The following is a 21341-nucleotide window of genomic DNA, read 5'->3' on the forward strand; positions in this document are numbered from 1 at the left end:
CAATGATATACAGCTTTCTATATCATTAGCTTTATACATCATATATCAGCTTTATATCATTGAAGAAACTACTGTATAGTTTAACTAAAAAACTAACAGTTTAACCAATGATATACACAGACCTGCCAACCCAAGAGTGGGGCAATGCGTGAGATTTGGTTTTGGGGCAATTGATGTATCAATGATAGTATATATAAATTTGTGGAAATTGGGGCAAAAATCTCACGCATTTTCATTTTTTCTTTGGGGTGATTGCGTGAGTCTCACGCCCAATGCGTGAGAGTTGGCAGGTATGGATATACAGCCCCCCATGGGGGCTGTATATCATTGGTCTAACTAATATAATAATGTTGGAACTGAATGCATAAAGCATGTAAAAAGCAACGGCTTCGATCTCTAATTCTATCAGTTGTTAGGATCTTCCAATCTTTTCTTTGTTATTCTTTAGAATGCAGTTATCTTTTACAATTTGAACCTACAAAACATATTAAAAATACGTGTGCTTGTGTCAATTGAAGTCTTATATATAGCCTACAAACAAGACTGCAAAAAGCTTATCATTAGTTTTGTCAAATTTCTAAAGATTATGCACAATTGTAAGCGCATTAAAACCTTGGCACAGCAAGTAATTATTAATTTAAAAGGTAACAGCTTTTATTTATTCAGGGATAAAAAGCACACTTTTTCTACATTCACTCTTACTGTTGTCATTTATGCGCCTATGCATATTATAGGCTCAGAGGTTCTGTGGGACTCGTTGAATCTTGGATTAAGTCAGAACTTCCCTTGACAAAAAGGCTATATATGCAAAATGACCAAATCACAGAGTTTTCTCCCTTGACATCTTCTTACTGATAAGCAACCAGTATAAATCATTCTGCCATATTATGCTATATGCTGCTAGGGACAGGCTCAGTGTGCAGAATGGACTTGTATTATACAATTCTAAGGTCTAAATATATGTATGTAAACTAAAGTGAACTGAGTTTTTAAAGAAATGTCATTGAGGGCCATAAAAATTTTACAAAATGTCTTAGACGCTCACAGCAACATTTTTGGTTGCCAGGTGTCAGCGATGAAATTGCAGATATAGTAGGCAGATGCAATATTTGTATTATGCATTTCCAGGTTAAGCATCATCTGATGCAGGAACATGAGCTACCCACACAACCGTGAGAAGTTATAGGCACAAATGCATTCACCTTCAAGGGTGACTTGTATTTGGTTATCATTGACTACTTCTCTAAATGCATTGATACTTTACCAATAAAAACTCAAACATCTAGAGAGGTGGTTAATGTCATGAAAGATGAGTTTTATAAGTTTGAAATCCTTAAGTGTAAGGTCAGACAATGGCCCTTGGTGTGGCAGCTACGAGTTAAGAGATTTTGCAAAGCAACGGGGTTTTAGATTGGCTAATAGTAGCCAGAGGTATCCATGTTCAAATTTTTGTGGCGGAAAACCCACCATAGATGTGAAGCTTTGTCAGCTTATAAAACAATTTTATTGCCATCAGGGTATTAATCTAGTGAATTCATGTTTCGCCTACCAATAAGGTCAACCTTAGGCATATCCTATGAAAGCGATGTACACTATGGTCAGTTCAAAGACTCCGACTAATCACCTAGACATAAAGTTAAGTCCAATTATGATAGAAAATGCAGGGCAAAAAGCTTTATAAACTTTCACCTGGGCAAGTTGTGTATGTCAAGGCTCTTACTGACTTAGGAATTAGAGGTACTTTGCTGAGAGAAGACACCTCTTCTGAAAGTTACTGGGTTAGGATGGAACAGAGTAAAATTCCGAAGAACAGATTAACCTTTTTGTGTTATACCCTCATTTTTTTGGTGGCTGTGACTATCCAATGATGGTGAGGGTGAGGAAAGCCAGCCGTCAGGCACTCCCAGAGATACCAGGACTAAAATCTCATTCCCCAGATATGAGCATTAGTTTGAGGATGTCATACCCACTGAGAATGTGAGACCAGGAGATAGTGAATGACCCAAGCTTGAACAACAGGTTGATAATGTAATGCCATCAGAGAATGGGATACCACTACAAATTGAGCAACCCAATGACCCATAAGCGCTCAGGGTGCAAGCTAAATTAGTGTTCAAGTTACAAGATATGGCAGAGTTAGCAAACCACTCATTAGACTGGGAGACTTTGAGGTTAACTGAGGTCTATTTGTAGTTTTAGATGCAAATACATATGTCGAGCTCTAGTTCTGGTGCAGGAAAGGATCAACGATTCAAGGACAGAACAAGAGACAGACTCTTCAAGGAGACAAATAAGTCCTCCAAGGCGGGCAAGAATGATGGGAATTCTTCCACTTGAAAAGTATATGGTGAGTCAGACAACAAACGTGGCTCTCTTTCTCAGGCTTTTAGAGACTATGTTGCAGCTACCTGCTGTAGCAACATCTGCAACAAGTGTGGCAAGTCAATACACTGGTTTAAAGAGTGCTTTGCACAGGTTCATGATTGGTGTGCCCAGGGGATACATAGGATGGCCATCTGTCTCAATGGAGATAAGGACTACCTTTCAGGTAGTAAATGGAAGGCTAAGATCTCTTCAGAGTCAGCAGCAAAAACTAGGCCTACATCTAGCTCTGTAGGCAGGAGCGCTATCTACAGGCAGCTCAAGGTAGGCCTCAATCTTTCCTGAATCAGGTGAGCAGCTTCCTTAATGATGTTCAGTCAGGTTTCATGTCACGTGAAGTTATTCAGCAGAGTACAAATTCCCTTGCTGAATGCAGGTAAATGATTGAAGATCAGTCTAGGAAAGTTATTGCAGCTGTAGAAGTAAAAAACGGCAACTCTAGTTGGAAATCAAGAATGAGCAGGAGTTCAAGGATGCCTTTGCAAATTTGGTACCCTGAAATACTAGGTTTTGAAGATGCTGGAAAGGTACCTGCTAACCAGGTTTAGGCAAAATTACCTGATCACAACCAAATTACCTGCTCACAACCAGGGTGACCACCGGGTGGGAGACTCAGATCCCCACATCTCAAATAAGGGCGATGCGGAGGATGTTGTTCTAGCAGCAACCAATATTAGCTATGCGACTCGCTGAGTTCAAGCTCAATCAAAATTACTTGCAGACAATTAACTGTCTGCCAGTGGGGAGACTCAAATAGATTCCCACCTCTTGAAACAGGAAGATGTAAAAGATGATGTTCTCGCAGCATCCTGTACTAGCCGTTAGGCTAGCCATGTCAAACAGGTGACGTGGCGGCCCAAAAACACACTTCTTGAGCTAATCAGGTGAAGTTGCAGGAATCCCTAAGAGCCCTAATGATCACTGCAGGCCCTATAAGTGAGCTAGCGGCTAGTATACACACATTTTAGCCACCGTGTCTGAAGCTAGTTGCTTCTTAACATGCATCCTGGTGGTGGTGGGACCCATGTTTGAACCCCGATGGTTACAGTGTCTAGGTTCAGGGCTCAAAAAAAAAAAGGGCATGTTATATATGTGCTTATGCATATTATAAGCTACGATGCTACGCCATATTAGGATCAGGGCATCACATGACCTAAAGGCTATATATATGAAGTGACCACGCAATGAAGTTTTCTTACTTGATATCTTCTTACTTGTAAGTGACGAGTAGGAATCCAACAACTGTTTGGATATAACCTGGCGCCTTGAGTTTATTTAAAATGTGATTAGTATGTTGGTCTGTGATCAAAACATTGAATTTTTCACTAGTTTAGAATAGGTTATAGTTAATGACTGCAAGTATACAAGTAAAATACTGTACTCTAGTACACATCGAAATTTCTTTCAGAACTAGGTGCCCCACTTCAAAAATAATGCACCTGTTTATCTCTCTAAATACGCACTTTGAATTGATGCTAGCAGGAAATGCATGCATAATTGTATTTGATGTACAGAAGTTGAGCAGTACAACAAACATTTGTTGTACCCAGTGGGTTCAATGGCAGTAAAAATGATACAAGAAAGCGTTATTTGCAGATATATAAGGAGTTAACAGTTTTTCACAGCTACAGAAAATCACTGCTTGTGGAATCAGTTTTATCTGACTTGTAGTTGTAGTGGCAGCAATAGTAGCTCAAATACTAGCATTAGAAATAATAGTGAGAATAGGACAGCTACCCTTATAGCTTATGTTACATAAAACATTGCGACTGAGATCAGACGGCAAAAGTTCAGAGTTGATATTCTAGCCAGTCACATGAAAAGGGAAAAAGGACCAAAAAGGTTTATCATAAATTTTAGATGTTGGACGATATATGTTGCAGAAATGCCACCGCAAGAAGTTATTGAGGTAGGAAAATGACCACTAATGTTGGTGATTGTATTAATATTATCTAATAAGATGTGATCAGGCACAGCGAAGGAGGAATTATGAGGACTCATTTAGAAATGCTTGGAGTCGTCCTTCCAACTTGCTAAGGCCAGGTTTAGGCACTATACGCGGAACAGATGCTGTGTTGTTTTGCTCGAGGAGAACTCGGTGCTGATTGTGCAAGTCTTCTTGCTTGAACAACTTGTTTATTAGTTTCACATTTTCAGGTCTATAAAGTCCGAATGGTTCTTCGATGGCCAACTTTGTTTTAGTCTTGCGTCTTTGCTGCACTCTTGCGTCTTCTTTTCTTTTTCTTGATGCTTTCTTAAGTGACTTCTGGAGTATCTCATCTATACCAGGCTTCTTTCTTTCTTGTTCTAATAAAACAATAATCACATTGCAATAGCCTATGAACCATGATTTTACTCCAGCAGTACATGCGTGCGCATAGGCAAACTTGTGCAACTGACAGAAGACAAGCTCTCAAGTGTATTCTTGAGCATTTGAGAAATTTGCGGAAAATAAGCCTTTTCCTATTCTACAAGATCATCAGCTCGTGGTAAGCCAACATCAACTTTTGCAAACTCCAAATGCTCGTAAGAACCATATAAAATGAGGGGCTTCCAGCTGACGGCTAAACGTGATCAGCGGCATTACTGAACTGCAGGCACAATACATCATAGGACACTGTTAAACATAGGAGGTACTCTCATTACATCAATGGTGACAAAGAGTGTTCTACCTCAGCAGAGGTCAGATTGTTAGATTGCCATGAGTAACTAAAATACAGAAATGTATTTGATAAACAAAAAAACTTGTTCTATCCTGTTGTAACAATTGATTAAATGAAACTTTGTCATGTTGCCTAATCCTAAGAAAATAAGAATGAATCTAGTTGGAAGCTATTAGAAGTTGTCCTACCTTGGCGTATAAGCTATGAGATTAAAGTCCTCAATCCTACAGTTGTTGTAAAGGCTAGCCTAACGTAGTTCAATGTCTTGCATGTATGCAACGTATTGCATACATTGCAATGTATTGCATTGTTGTATTGCATTGCTAATATTGCATTTAACATTGCAATGTTAAATGCAATACTAGAAAAATGCAAGTAGACGGTGTGTCAGACTCTAGATTTCTGTGAGCTTTAAAATTATCAGAAGCTAATGTTAGCCCTTGAGACATCGAGCTTAGGCTAGGGATGCAAATGTCTACGGACTTGGGCTAAGGATGCACATCTCTATGGACTCAGGCTAAGGATGCACATGTCTACGGACTCAGGCTAAGGATGCACATGTCTACAGACTCACGATAAGAATAGGTGTAAGAAAAAAAGAAAATTAGTCAAAACAACTTCTATGGTGTTTTGACTACACTTCATATTTAATATATTTGACAAAATGATGCAATAAACTCACTGCACTTAATCGATTTAGAATCGCATGTAATTTCGAACTAAAGGATGATATTTAAGAAGCTCTAGTTTTATTTATTTAGAAAATATCATAGTTTGTATTGTAGCCTTCTTAACAGTTATTTAAAAACAATACAGAATGAGCTCACTACTAGCTACAGAGGCAAATACTTATAAAAAGTATTATTTCGAAGGTTGACAGCAAATTGTAGACGACATTAGGAACAAAGAAGTAACATTGGGAATTAAAACGCATTATTTACCTTGATTTGTTGGTTTTGTTTTAGTTTTAGGTGTAAAACTGATTCGAATCTCTTTTTTGTCTTTATGAGAAGAATTGGACTCCTCCGGCTGTGAGGTCTGAACTGGATCAGCGGATTTGACCTCTTCAGCTAGCTCCGTCTTTATATCTGGTAAAAACCTATTCAGAGACATCTCAAGTAAAAACCTTGGCAAAAATTTGGCACAAATTGAATAAAACAGTTTCTTGGAAACAGCAAAATAAACATTTTTGATTAGCTATTATTTGTCAGGCTATGGGCAAGTGTTTTCCTTGTTTTAAAGATCTGGTTGAAGAAACACCTGCATGCAATTGGCATTTTCTCAAATTAGTTTAAAATGAAATTTTAAACTAATTTGATTTATTTTAATTTTTGATTAAACTCAAAATTCACATTCACTAGATTTTAACTGATTTAAATTTTTCTAAATCTTTTGGCTTACGTACAAAATATAAAAAAATAAAAAGCAGTAACAAACATAAATGACAACAAACCTTAAACTCACCTATTGAAACCAGTACCACTATTACTACTATTACTACTACTACTATTACTACTACTATTACTACTACTAATACTATTACTACTACTATTATTACTACTGCTATTACTACTACTATTACTACTACTATTACTACTACTAATACTACTACTCCTACTGCTACTATTACTACTACTAATACTACTACTATTACTACTACTATTATTACTACTATTACCACTACTACTAATAATACTTTTATTGTGTACTAATAGTAATAATATTAATACTACAACAATACTAATAATAGTAATGTAAATAGTCCACTTTTAATAAAGAGTCCAAAACACAAAAATATATTTGATAAACCCAAAATCTTGTACTTTACTGTTGTAACAATTGATAAAAGGAAACTTTGTCTTGTTGCCTGATTCTAATAAAATACGGATAAATCTAATTGAAAGAAATTACGAGTTATCCTGTCTTGACATATAGACTATGAGTTCAAAGTCTTTAATCTTAGATTTGTAAAGGCTACCCTAACACACTGCTTCCTTTCTGCATGCAGAAGAGATAATGAACATGAATAATTCATACACCCAAACAAACCGAATGTTTATTCTCGTGCTAATCAACAAATCCTTATAAGCTTTGCAGTTGTTAATCAGTTTTATTTTTTCAGTTAACAAAGTTTGACATAGAAAAGTGTACTATACTAGCTAGTATATGTCTAGGCCTATTCTTATGTTTCATAAAATTTTCACCAAGAAGAAGATGCTGCATGCAGATACACACCTACTAAAAGATTTGGCGCCGTGCTCAAATTTTCGTGAGGTTGTTTGGAAAACGGAAGGCATTTTTATAACCGCATTGGCAGTCTTCATCTTGTTCAGCACTTGAGTAGTTGGTAGGCTTATGGTTGAGGTCCGTTTCTCTTGACAAAAAGTTGAGAATTTATAAATTATTACTATGTAAGTTGTGCACAAGCAGTTCAAGACCAGTTCATAGCAAATGATTTTTGGTACAAACAGAGAAGTCACGTTCTATTGTATAACCTTCTAAACATGAAGTCAAAATTTGATAATAAATATAAAATATTGTATTATTTACAACTCTGCTTTAGCCTGAGTTAATGATGAACATTTTACCGCAATCATGTAAGCATATAAAAACATACAATATACAGTAGTATGTTGCTATTTCGTGACACTAACATGCTACATCCATGATCGTATGTTTCAGTTTATGAGCTCTTTGTTACTACAAACTTCAATTCGTTATCTTGAATCCTCTGCACCACCATTAGATAAACTTTCAAAGCATGTTTGTTCAGCCAACTTAATAATTTTTTAATTTGATCAGTAAGTTTCAAGTAAAATAAAAGTAAGTTCATAACAGCATCTTCTAACATAACATTTATCAATGTTTGTTTTAAGACTGTCTACTTATTGTAGAGACAACTCTACTTTAGATGTCAGAGCTATTTGCAAATACTCTAAGACAAAGGCTTAGTACTATTTATCATGTTTTAAAATTATTTAAAAATTAAAAAATAACATTTAGCAGACTTTGTTAACCCTTTGAACCCTGGCCGTTCATGCCAATGTGTGTCAGTATCCCTAGATAATTTGTCTAACGATTCGAAATTTTAAAACTTCTATCAAGTATATCTAATATGCTCATAATACAATAATATCTGGTAAAACACTAGTAAAAAAAAGTCCGATAACACACAGCAAATGTCATCAAAGAAAAAAAGTGTTTCACAGCTCTTCAGGCTAAAACCGTAAAAATTTGTACTGTTTTGAAAACTCCTAAAAGTTTTTACAGTAGTATCATATTCATCACACAAACGTTCATCATCATTTCATGACTCAAATAATTTGAAAAATTTTAGTCTGTATTGTATAGTTCTTCATCTGCGTCATAGCCATCCATGACCATGAGTTGTATCAATTTGTTTCACAGTATCGTCCAAGCAAAATAGTTATTATAATAAAGGAAGTAGATGAAGATATTTGAAAACTGTTAAAAATGGAAGTGAAATTTCTATTCTAACACCCTGTGCAAGAATTAATTTGATTGATTTACGCTGTTGCTTCAAAACAGCCCTTGTAAACAGCCATGCGGGTGCTGGTATTTTAGCCATTAGGGTTTCTGACACACTCTACGCAATGCCGGAATACCAGCTGTTAGGGTTCAAAGGGTTAAGGTGAATCGTAATTGTTATAAAATTCTATCAAGACCAATACATTATTATCATAAAATATCCGACATAATGTGGCAATTTGCCAAACTACTAAATGATTTCTCTAAGCCCTTCTACCTGTAAGCTCTAGATACAGTTTACTTCTGTAATAGACCTGCTGACTCAACGAACCAACTAGTAATACCTCTATCTAGGAATGCTGATGAAGAACCTAGGCTGTTGAAACTGTCTAAGTGTTCCATAGAGATACTCTTATCTCCATCATCTGCAGTTTGTGTGAGGAAAACTGAATCATGGGACTGAGAAACCAGTGCTCGATCTGCTGAACTTGTTCCTTGATTTACCAATGGCAGTCGTGTCCTTTTGAACTGTATAGCAACCAAATACCCAAACATTGGCATTAGAGTTTTGGCAAGCTGACATTGGTGTCATATATCTATATACAGTCAAACATAGATAACTCGTCCACGGATAGCTCGAACACATGGTTAATTCGAACGGTTTCTTTGGTCCGTTCCCACGTAATGATAAATTGCTATAGATAACTCGAACTCAACACTGTTAATTCGAACTGTTTTTTTGCCCAACGGCTACCGGAATGGTTGTTATCGCTTTAGAAAATCACTTTATTCATAGCCATAGAGGTAAACCTCATCTTTTCGTAATTCATAAGCGTTGTTATTACCACCATCGGCAAAATAATTTTGTCAACGACTTTTCTAAAGGTTTGGTCAAATTTGATTTATACTGCAATACGATTAATAGCACGGGCTTGCCGGGTCACGCGCGCAAGGATTTTTGCCACGCACATACAAAACAAAAACAGCATGTTGTTTTGTATGTGCGTGGCGAAAATCCTTGAGTGCGTGACCCGGCTAGCCCGTGACGAATAGTTTTCCGACGTTAATTCCGTGTTGAATCAACGTCGGAATGTTGAATGTTTAAAACGTCTTAAAAATTGTTTTTATTAAACGTATACGTGTCTTAGCTAAAAAAACTATTCATCGTTTGACCTAAACACAGAATACGTGTGTACATTCAATAAGTATCCATTCAAAAAGCGTGAGTGATATATAATGTACCGTTAAACCTCGTAAAACTTTTAATTGAACTGCCTCGGAGTGTTGCTCTTAACGAATCCCAGGTAAAGTAAGGGATTTTTCTTTGGTAACCTTTTCTTGAAGTTGCAAAAACTTCAAGAAAAATCGGCAAAATTGATCGTGGGTAAAACGCTCAAAAGAAAAAGATGTCTTTTCTTTTGAGCATTTCAACAACGATCAAGTTTTGCCAATGTCAATCTAAAAAAACGTCCTGGCAATAACATCACCTCAAACAACAAACCAATCTCAAGTGATAAAAAAATCTCTATACTTTTTGATAAAAACGTTTTAAACTTTACATTAGAAGCATTTAATTTGAAACAAGCCATTTGTGCTTTTGATTTATATTATAGTTTGCATATGTACATGCATCTACTAATAAATAAGTAAATTCATGGACTTGTGACAGTGCTCTGATAACTTGAACGCTCTGATAATTCGAACACTTTTGCTCGGTCCCGTGAAGTTCGAGTTATCCATGTTTAACTGTATATAAATCTCAGTGTCTGTCCGTCTGTGATTCAGTCTGTCCAGCTATAGCTACTAGAATCGTGGAATGAAGAATCCATGTATAGAAGATTTGATCTTGAAGCCTCCCTTTCACAAGCAATAAGCTAAGCGATTGATCGAGATGCATTAGATTCATTGGGTGATATGAGTGACTATTTAGGTTAAAATATGAATTGCGACTCTGCATTACGTTACGGGGTAATGTCACTAAAGCTTGCTCTCACGACTCTTATAAGTAAGTTTAGCAATACGGATACTAGCTTACTCAAATTAGCCATTGGCAATGTGCCAGGCTAATGGCAAGTGGCAGGCAACTAAATTACCTGTTACTGTTTATAAGCTGCTTTTTAATACCCGTGCAACACTGATCATTCTGCTAGTTTACATACACTTGCAAAACTTTGACACATACATATACTTACAAAACTAATGACATATTCTAAGTTGTAAACTATAAATAAAATCAATTCCAAGAAATATTTTGGCAGATTGCCAAATCTGCCACAAGTTTACATCAGTGGTAACATGATTTTATAATATTTGCTTGGTTAGTTAATGGGGGTGCTTCTATCATTGACAATCTACCTTTACTGGTACTGTTGGTAGACATTAATATTCTTTTGTCTTCGAATCACCCAGATTCTAACCTCCTGACCTCCGAAATGAAAGTTGGGTGATTTATTCAGTACCATAAGTATTTCATAAAAGTCTTTATATATTCACAACTTAATACTAGACACACTCTAACAGCACTAATTACAGGTGCCAGTTTAGTAGCCACAAAATCTGATACACTAAGGATGGGTGTGTAGTTATTGGTATCGCTAGTGAAAAGCAGACAGTAGGCAGGTTGTTACCAAAAAATATTTGCAAGAGGACACATGATTTAATTGTTTGCAGTTGTTTTTACAACATATCATTAGCTTAATGGTGATGGCTAACTTTAGTAGCAATATAAAAACATTGTTTTTGCCTTTGTTTTTTTTACATACGGAAGTATGTGAACAAATAACCTAAATTTAATGTCTTCTAAAATTACAACATAATACAATAGGCAAGGATTTCATATATTCAAAGAGATATAAGTAAGTTGGATTCAACTTTTAACAAAAAAATGACAACTAATAAACCGACTTGTTTCTGTACTGCTGAGTTTGGAAGCAAAGATGGTTCCAAAACTTATCGCTTAAAATTGGTAAAATTACATGATTTTAAATTTTCAAAAACATTAATGAATAGCACTTATACTCTGCAGAAACAATGACATCGGATAGGATTGATGTGCCAACAGACATACCTTAGGAATATTCCAAGAGATGGTTTTAGTATTCCTAGTATCCTCTTCCCCAGTAGGTGGTCTGGCCAGTATACTGTTACCTGTAGATTTCCTGAACTGTGACAAGTCATACCTGCAAAGGAAAACTCATGTAATCATTGACTGTGTGTTCAGTTTAACAACCAACATCAACTCTCTTGCTAAACATATAAATAAAGTTGCTACACATACATGGTTACAAAAACATGCGAAAAAACAAGTTAAGTTGGTTGTAACAAGTTCTTGTTACAAAAACAAGAACTAGCGCGCATATAAAAACAAGTACAAACATCTAAACTTATTGAAATGTTTTGTTGACGTTACAGACATTTTTTTGTACTCAACATTGCCAGCACAGTGCAATTCACAGACACAGTTGACCAAGTTATAGTTTTTGACAAGTTAGATATGCATCTGAATCATTCATTAAATTTTTTTGCACCCAGTAGTCAAGTCTCATTTTTGAGATGCAAATAAAAATCATGACCTGCTCCATGGGTAAGACACTAACTGTCATTGAATGGAAATATTAGCCTCCTATCGGAGGTCATTTTGTGTTCAACACTTGATTGACAGTTTGTAGACAGTAAACAGTCGTGCGGTTCAATGTATAAGTTATTGATCTTATCGTTATTAAATAAATTATTTTTATTTAATAACATAAACTTATGCTGTCATTAGTATTAGTACACTGGCCAGTCCTGTGTACTGTGAGAGATTGTCATGAGTAATCAGTACATAGAGAATCATCTTTTAAAGCACTGAGGTGCTGAAATAGTGTAGTTGTAGTGAGTTTGCCTTTGAATATGACACCTGGGATTCAATACCCATGCGAAGGAAACTTTTTTCCCAACGCTCTACACCCACTTTCCTCCCAACGCGTATGGCTTTGGGCGGACAGATGGACAAACGTACACCGCTCTTATTACATGAAAGATTAGCATTATTCATGATGCTTGATAGGGTAATTATCAAACAATATCTGAATTTTTAAAAATGGAGGGTCTCTTCACTTGTCACAACTTTCTGTTCTGCTAATTATTTGGCAACAAATGTGTCACCAGCCCTGATCACATATGCAGAGTTCTACTGATAAAGTTGTTTCAACAGAAAGCTAAAAGGCTACTTGTTTAGATAAGTCTAATAAAGCTCTACACAGACATCTGCAGATTATATATATGCAAATGTTATTGATAACACTGGCTTAGACACATGTCATGAACAATGGCCACAAATAAACTAGAAAGATTCTAATGCTTCATGACCTTTCCTACTTAGTTCCCGGTACATACCGAGGTGGTTGGTTACCTTCGAGTGCTGAGATTAACAAAGGTTATGAACAGCAGGAAGGTTTTACCACCATATTCCTGAGCAGATAGTACTGTAATAGTAGTCTATCAGTTTCTGTGTAACTTAACCCTTCCATGTAACACTACCTCAAGCGATTCTGCAAGTTTATCCTAGCCTCAGTTCAGTACAGTTAAACAGTGACATGTTTGTGTTGCCAGGTATCCTGAGGATTGAAATGATATACAGTTTGAAGTACACTTATGGTTTTAAACAACGCAAGGTACCGCATATTGAAATCTCTTTGCCAAGTAGATTACGTTGTGTCATAGTAAACATACATATTTATAGGTGATGCAAGCTGGGTAATTATACTAGATTAGGGACTTCCTCAAGTGTAAAGATGTAAATGTTGATATTTAATGTTATTACCCTATATATATACGATAAATCTCACAAGTTTGTGTGTGACTTGGTGTGTTCAACCATAGCTATTAAAATTTAAAAATGAAACATCCGATTCATAATGTATTCGATCTTGGAATTTCTCGTTCACCAGATAAATATCGTACCAATTTAGCTACACGAGATTAAGGGCTTTGTAGGGTGACATATGTCGCTATGTGGGTAAAAATACGCATGCCACGCTGCGATACGATACGCAGGTCATTACAGCTTGCTCTCATGGTTCTTATTAGTAAATTTGCAAATAAGTTTACTAACTAGCTTACTCACATTATGCATTGGTAATTTGCCAAGCTAATGGCAAGTAGCAGGCATCTACTCACCTGTCATGGTTAATAAGCTGATTTTTAATATTCGTGCAACGCAGGGCATTCTACTAGTCTGATTGCACAAAGACAGTCAGGTGTAAAATATCCTCTTGGTAAGTATATAAGATAAACAATAGAAGTAATATGCAAGAGGAGACAATCAACTTCACAAGTATACTTGTGAAAGCACAAAATTATCTTGAGGAAAATTTGTTCAAGACTGAAATATTCTAGATATGATTTAACCACTAAAACTAAATCAGATAGGTTTCTGTTGCTTTTTAAAATCACATCATAGGAATATAATGAGTTTATTTGGCAAAATCAATGATTATAAATTTGTAACTATTATTATACAGCTTTACTAGCGTCTTTATGCTACCGGCACAGCTCAACAGCTAGGGTTTTTTCATCTTCCATCAGATAACCTGCAGCCCATGTGTAGATCTTCAAACCAAACTGGCATCCTGCTTTCAAGACAACAATTCATATATGCGTTTATTGAAAGCAGTTGTCTATAAGGCTTGCGAAGGCACATTATTGAATTTTTAATCAGATAGATGATAGCGCATTATATGTAAAATGAAAGTTCTAAGATTTCCGACTAGCTCTGCATTTTTACTTTAAATAAGTCATAGGTAATACATAGATCTCTGATGGTTTGCTCATAGGATTATTCTCCCCGCAAGAATTTTTTAATGTTATGGAGCAACACTTCTATTACAGTAAAGATAACTCTGCCTGGAGGAAGATGGTCAATTAGTGTGACTGGTAGAGCATTGATCAACAAAGCTAAAGGTTATGAGTTCGATTCCTGCTCAAAGCAATCTTTTTATAACCCTTTTTACTGTCTTTCGTATTTCTTTAGTGCAATGGTTACCAGCAAGCTTGTAAGAGGATAAGTTTGTAAGTTTGTATTGGAAGCCTCTTAGCTTGTGCTCATTGGTGTAAGACTATCAGGTAGCAAGACATAAAAGGCATCTTGTATACACTGCAACCAGGTATGACGCATTGTCTACTAACTACTGATAACATATTTACTCAGTGTTATTTATTAATTCTTTTCATAAAAGTTCAAATATTTATCTTCATCTGAAGTTTTATCGTTGTTTGTCTTGAAGGAAAGTTGATAACGTTTCAACAAGTTAATTTTCCAGACCTTTGTAAGTGAGCAAATAGCAGATATAAGTTTAACTCTCACGTACTACAAACGGATATAGATTCCTAAGAATTGACTTTGTACATCAGATGCTAAAGCAAGCAGACATGTTAAACACAGAGTATAATTGGTTGAAACAGGCTATTGTGATGTGTTCATTACATACAAATGCTTGAAGGCTTAGTAAAAAGACATTTGCTTTAGATAAATATTAACTCTATTTGCACCTGTCAGAGCCAACTAAAGCAAGTTATAACATGAGACAAAAACAAAAAATACTAAAGTAAATTATGTGTATTGACAAAAGCTTTTTTTCATAGCACTGTACTATAATGTGGATCAACAAGGTGTTGGTGTCTGGTATAAAGTGTAGTGGTTTTAGGGAAAAGTAAGAATTCAATGGATGGTCAGTCAAATTCGAGATACGATTTGAATTTTTACACAAAACTATAATAAATACTATTTAATTGAATGTTACTAGTCAGAGAGGATGCATTACCTAGACTGTGTGATAAATCATTCTATGAATTTTAGTATCAAAATTAAACAATACAAAGCTTGTCACTGCGTGATGGCATGGCATAAGAGAAAAAATGAAAGGACCATTCACATCAGAGTTGATAATGTACAACAAATTGGGCGAGTTGTGACAATATCAATATGCAAAAATGCATAGCTTAACCATCAGCTAATCAGATAATGTACAATTTTCTTATAATCCATTTTGGCATGGGTGATAACTACAAATAAAGTTAATAATATCCAACTCAACTTTGGCAGAGGTGACGATTACAAATAAAATTAATAATATCCAACTCAACTTTGGCAGGGGTGATAACTACAAATAAAGTTAATAATATCCAACTCAACTTTGGCAGGAGTGACAACTACAAATAAAGTTAAAAATACTCAACTCAATTTCCACTAAACTCATTCAGTAATGAAGTTAAGGCATTCATGATTTGTGTCACTGCTTGTGTTTTTCACGCAGATGACACACTCTGGTAATAAATAAATATGGCGATACGAGTGAGTAATGAGCAGACAGATTAAGTCAGAAGAAGATGAGCTGTTCAACTAGTTGATGAACAACAGAAAGAAACAGTCTATTTTTTGTACAAAATCACTTCTGTTCCCTGACATTTTAATACATTTTCCACATTTAGTCACCATGCTACATTCTTTAGTTGCCCACCATGTTAGGTAATTATAATGCAATATCAAAGCAGATTTCACAAATGTTGGAAAAGTCTGTGCTGTATTTATAATTATGTCCCAGCATCAACTCTCGAGGGAAGGTTGTAAAATTACACTAATCGGCTGTTACGCACATTTTGTGGAGTGCGCTAAGTAGAAATTAGCTATTCTCAAAAATCTTTTTAAAACATCAAAGCAGGGTGCAATGACAATTATGGATTATTCTGCCTAAATTTCTACAATTTGAAATGTCTGACTGCGAATTCCAATAAGTTAGCCAGTAATCGAACGCCTCACATACCTACTCGGCATGATTTACTGAGAAAAAATGAAGTCTAAACAAGAAGCTTTTTTATCAAATTAACATTCATCCAAATGCTGGTATTAAAAAATCATGAGCTTTGCTTCTGTAAAATACTTTGTCAAGAGCAGATTACTCTCACTAGCACCCATGCAGTCTTAAACCATAACTGCCACAAACAACTTTTATCGTATTTACTAGGTAAATCAAACACGCTGATTCCAATTTTGTAATCAAAATAAAGATTAGTCGACTAACTTTCAGAGTAATGAAGGATTTTTTATAGCGTTTTAATATCGGTCTCGAAAACAACACGATCGGCATAACAAGCTCCGCCCATAAATACGTGACGTAACCTAGCTTTTTAGGAACAGAAATTATGTAGGGATGTTTAGACCGATTTAGAATAATAGAGATAGGTGTTTTAAAATCCATTAATATCTAAATTCAGCCTTAAAAATAATATCAGTCTTTTCTGAAAGGTAGATAAGCTATTTAGCATTGCATATTTAAAAAGCGCGATAACAACGCTAGCTTGTGCTAAAACGGCGCTTTTTGAGCTCATTTTTCTCGGCGTCCAGCCTATTTAAACGTCATGTAACAAGCTGCAAGCAATTTTAAATAGTTTATATCCCTTTCATAAAAAACTGAAATTATTTTATAGGCTGGATTTAGATAATAATGGGTTTTAAGACACCCATCTCTATTATTTTAAATCGGACTAAACATTCCTAACTTCCGTTTCTGAAAAAGCTAGGTTTCGTCACATATTTATGGTCGGAGCTTGCAATGCCGACAGTGTTGTTTTCGAAACGGATATTGAAACGCTTTAAAAAAGCCTAAATGACTTTGAAGGTTAGTGGACTAATCTTTATTTTGAGTACGAAATCGGAATCAGCGTGTCTGATTTACCTAGTAATTACGATAAAAGTTGTTCGTGACAGTTATGGTTTAAGTGCCATGAGAGATCATCAGGTGGACCAATAAAACATAGAGATTCAGTATGCGCACAGCTATTTAAAATTGTTAGAAGGCACATGATTAGCGCAGCTGTTAAAGAGCTGGGCCACTAAGCCGGCTTTCACAAGTTCGATTCCTGAAGGAAGCGTAATTTCATCCCAACCTCCAACCATGGTTTGGGACAGACAGACACAGCTCTTATTATAGTAATGAATAGCTGAATGGCTGCCGTTGCATAGGTATTAAAAACACCTTATAAACGGTGGTAGGTAATGTAGTTGGCTGTCACTTGCCATTAGCCTGGCACATTGCCAATAAATGATTTAAGTAAGCTACTGTTCCTATTGTTAAACTTAGTAATAAGAACTGTGAGAGTGAGCTTTAGTGACGCTGCGTGTAATGCAGAGTGCTATGCATATTTTCACCGACATAATGACCCATGTTGCCTAATGAATCCACTGCGTCTTGCGTAGCTTAATTGATTAGACTATTGCCTGGTGAATGGGAAGTCCTGAGATCAACTCTAGCATGAAGCGTATCTTTCATTCTTAGATTTTAATTGCTACAGCTGAACACACCAAATGATGGGCTTTGAAATTTATATATCTATAAATTTAAGTTTAGCATTTGCATAGCAACTCAATAGTTATGATGTAGAATTATATTATCATCGTGTACGAATGATTAAAGCAGACAATACTAGCGCCTTTGACAAACACTCATAGAGTGCAAAATACATTTATTGCAATGAGATCCGACGTGTTCAATTCCTCTCATGATTAGCACAACTGAATGTTGTAATACACTCAATGGCTCTTGAGTTAATGCAAATCCATCATGTAGTGAACTTTGAGGATGTGATCCGCTTTCATATGAATATATAAGTAACTTCAACATGCACATGCAAGTGTCTTCAACTAGTGTGCCAATATTGACATAACCTTGATATACATGTATGTAGACTGTATGTAGTTATGTCTGAAATAGTCAAACCTCTTTTGTGTTTTTACAGATTGTGGTTTTTAGGCTGAAGTCAACTAGCATGTTGTTTGCAAACTTTCTACAAAAATACATCAAACTATTTTTTACAGCAAAATGTTTTCAATAGCAGAAAAGCAATACAGTCATACCTTGACAAATGAGTGCACATATATACGAAAAAGTTGAGAGACGAGCAAAATTTCGACTTAGCTTTAATTTTGAAATATGAAACAAATTTGAGAATCGAGCGTATGAGCCAATTTTCGAGCGGCTAAGCATTTGAGAGGTCGCTTCCAAGAACAACGTCACTCAATCTTTGTTGTTTCTAGCTCTAAGTTTTTGATTTCAGAGATCAGATTCTACTATTTGCTTACCAGTGTTAGGTTATGGCAGTGACTGAACACACAGGCTACCATTCTATATAGGAAGCGTATTGACCAGTATACATCCAAAACTTTAGTTATTATGTAAGGAGCAGAAAAAATTTAGTGATCTAGAGTGTTTGGTCTGAGAACAACTTGTTAGTGTTTAGTTTATAAGAAGGTCCCTGGTGGTGAAAAAAGGGCATCTGTACATTACTCACTTGCGCAATTCAACAATGCGGAGTTGTCTACACTCTGACATGGAATCGGCTAACTGAAGTTTGATGAAAAAAATATTACAAGGACTAGAATTAGTTAGCCGGTCATTCTTCACTATTTTAACATATAAATTCACAATTGTTTCTGAATGGATACATTTAATTATTACTAACCTGAGCTGCTTGATGAACATCCTGTGTTGGAGTTTAGAGAGAGTGAACTCTTTATCGATCTCCCCAATCTTATGGAGGAGAAGGTGCTGAGCTATCTTATTCTGCTTCTGTGCCATGAACTCGACACGGGATGACTCCATGGCTCACTTGAAGACGCCTTTTCTCTATCCTAGAAAAGAAGCATTTTAAATTAATTGTCTTTGAAATAAGGCAATGATGGATCTCTGTATTAATAAATTCACTTGTTAATCTGTCTGTTAATCTGCGTAAACACTAGGCATTTCCACATTTCTTGCCCAATTTGTTAAAACTTAAGAATCACACGCTCATGGTCTCAAAATATTTGGCCTCCAAACTTTGTCTGGTTGCTGAAGAGCAGCTCCTTAAAGACCTACCTTATTAGTAAACCAAGAATAGGCTTTTGCATGCATTAAGGACAGTTGTCCTCAATAAACTTGCTAACGGTTTGTTGAAGTGAAAACAGTGTAGAAAATTACATTGAAAATCTACACGCTTGCTGTTGGCTATCTGGTTGAAAAAAAGGAAATATTGGGCAGCACTGGGCTTGCTGCGAGTAAGTTATTAAGAAGTCTGAGAAGTGTAAAATAGCAGCTCATTGGCTAGATTCATTGCCAAAGGTTACAAAATTGTAAGTGATTGGTTACATCCAAAATGCTAAACAGCAGTAGTTCAAAGCGACTCTGAAAATTTTACAATAATATTTTATCGGCTAAAAACATGGAAGATTAACAAATTGCCAGTGAATACTCTTAAAAATCAACCAACGCCTAAATAAGAACGGAAGGTTGTGAGAAATCAACATATATCTATGAAGAATTTTTTTGACTCACAAAACCAGTTTAAATTTAAACTTAAAGAACTGGTAAGGACTTGTATGCTGATTTTTCAAATTCCAAACTTCTAAATTTATCAAATTTAAAACACTATTATCTTTTGTTACATTTGCTCTCTTTTATACATATCTATCTCACCTCAAAATGTGCTTAACACCTTTTGAAGTTGATTTGCATCATCACATAAATAATTATTTTCGTTTAAAGCTGTGGTTCTAAAACTATCATAGCAAGTTTACAAAACTATGTCACCTACCAAATACCAAAAGAAACTTGCTTAAGAGAACTTTGAAAAAAAATTCTGAGTTTTTGACTTCAGAGATTAGATTCTGCTCTGAAAAAACTCTCCAAGTAACTGAAACTTTGAAACCTGTGAGAAAAGTCAATTTAGATTATTTAAATTTAAATAATTTTAATTTAAATAATTTTAAATAATTTAGATAACTTACTTTACATGCTGTTACACTTACACTTCACTGCACTTTACTAGTAATGAAATAACCAATCAAAGAGGTAAGTTTTCCATGACGTCTAAAGGAACTACTATTTTTACCATATATTATTATCGTCATCGGGGCAACAGGAAGTGAAAGCTTACAGCTATAAGGATTTGGCACATACTCATGATAACGTTTAGTTGCAGGTTCATTAAATGAACTGTAAGCTGCCTTATCAAATGAGAAATATGGTAAAACTATACAAGAGATGCTGTTGTGAAAGTCAATAATCATGGTGGTTGAGCTCCTATTTACTCCTCTTCTATATTATATTATAGTTTGTGCGCCGTGAGAGATTATCATGTCTAATAAGTATGTGCATAAATATTCCTTGATGCTAAAATATGGTCCAGTGGTGCAGTTGATAGCGTGCCTGGGTGCAAAGCTGGACATGTGGGTTCAATTCCTGTGTGATGCATTTATTTCCTAACCTCTGAGCGTATCTTCTGACAAACAGGTAGACATGGCTCTAACCATAAAAAGATAACACTATTACCAGCTATAGGCAGTTATCATGCCCTCTCTGAGGTTACAGCACATCAAAGGATAGTACAAGTTGTTTGAGCATGTTTGCTATTTGGAATTGTTTGCTCATCTTGACGTCCTTTAAACAAATGCGTAGTTTTACTCAAATATGTGTGGCGATAAGTGCAGTTATTTGTGTACATGTTAAGTATAATTATAAGTGACACATCGCTCTACCAGGTTGTCTGCGTCAATCTTAAAATAACTGCAAGTTATTGTTTTTACTGCATCAGAGAAAGTATGCTATCATGGTATCAACATATCAGCATGATATGTGAAACCCAACTGATTGTAAATCATACTGTGAAAAAAGTAAAAAATTAATATCACGTTTGTTGCAATGTGGCCATTCAATACTGGAGCTAACTGCAAGTTAGGAATACTTGTATCTTGTTGTCTTCTCAAGCTGGTCTATAAATACGAAATATTCACTG

The 21341-nt window shown here is 35.5% G+C and overlaps 1 protein-coding gene across 1 annotated transcript; it reads right to left on the reverse strand.

Annotated features, from left to right (window-relative positions):
• Positions 1-4066: 4066 nt before the first annotated feature.
• LOC137408775 (uncharacterized) lies at positions 4067-19194 on the reverse strand. Its single transcript, XM_068095358.1, has 6 exons — positions 19032-19194; positions 11602-11713; positions 8879-9062; positions 7281-7419; positions 5987-6144; positions 4067-4689 (listed from the first exon to the last, which is right to left on the reverse strand). Exons 1-6 carry the CDS (start codon positions 19169-19171, stop codon positions 4370-4372), a joined length of 1053 nt encoding a protein of 350 aa, XP_067951459.1. The 5' UTR covers positions 19172-19194; the 3' UTR covers positions 4067-4369.
• Between the last annotated feature and the right edge of the window lie 2147 nt (positions 19195-21341).

Source organism: Watersipora subatra, chromosome 11 (assembly GCF_963576615.1).
Source record: "Watersipora subatra chromosome 11, tzWatSuba1.1, whole genome shotgun sequence".
NCBI lineage: Eukaryota > Metazoa > Bryozoa > Gymnolaemata > Cheilostomatida > Watersiporidae > Watersipora > Watersipora subatra.

Coding starts and splice junctions, on each gene's coding strand:
- LOC137408775 (XM_068095358.1), bottom strand. CDS start 19,171: ATGGAGTCATCCCGTGTCGAGTTCATGGCACAGAAGCAGAATAAGATA. Junction 9,063..11,601: donor TCTCTTGGAATATTCCTAAG/GTATGTCTGTTG, acceptor GTTGCTATACAG/TTCAAAAGGACACGACTGCC. Junction 6,145..7,280: donor GGCGCCAAATCTTTTAGTAG/GTGTGTATCTGC, acceptor GTCTCTGAATAG/GTTTTTACCAGATATAAAGA.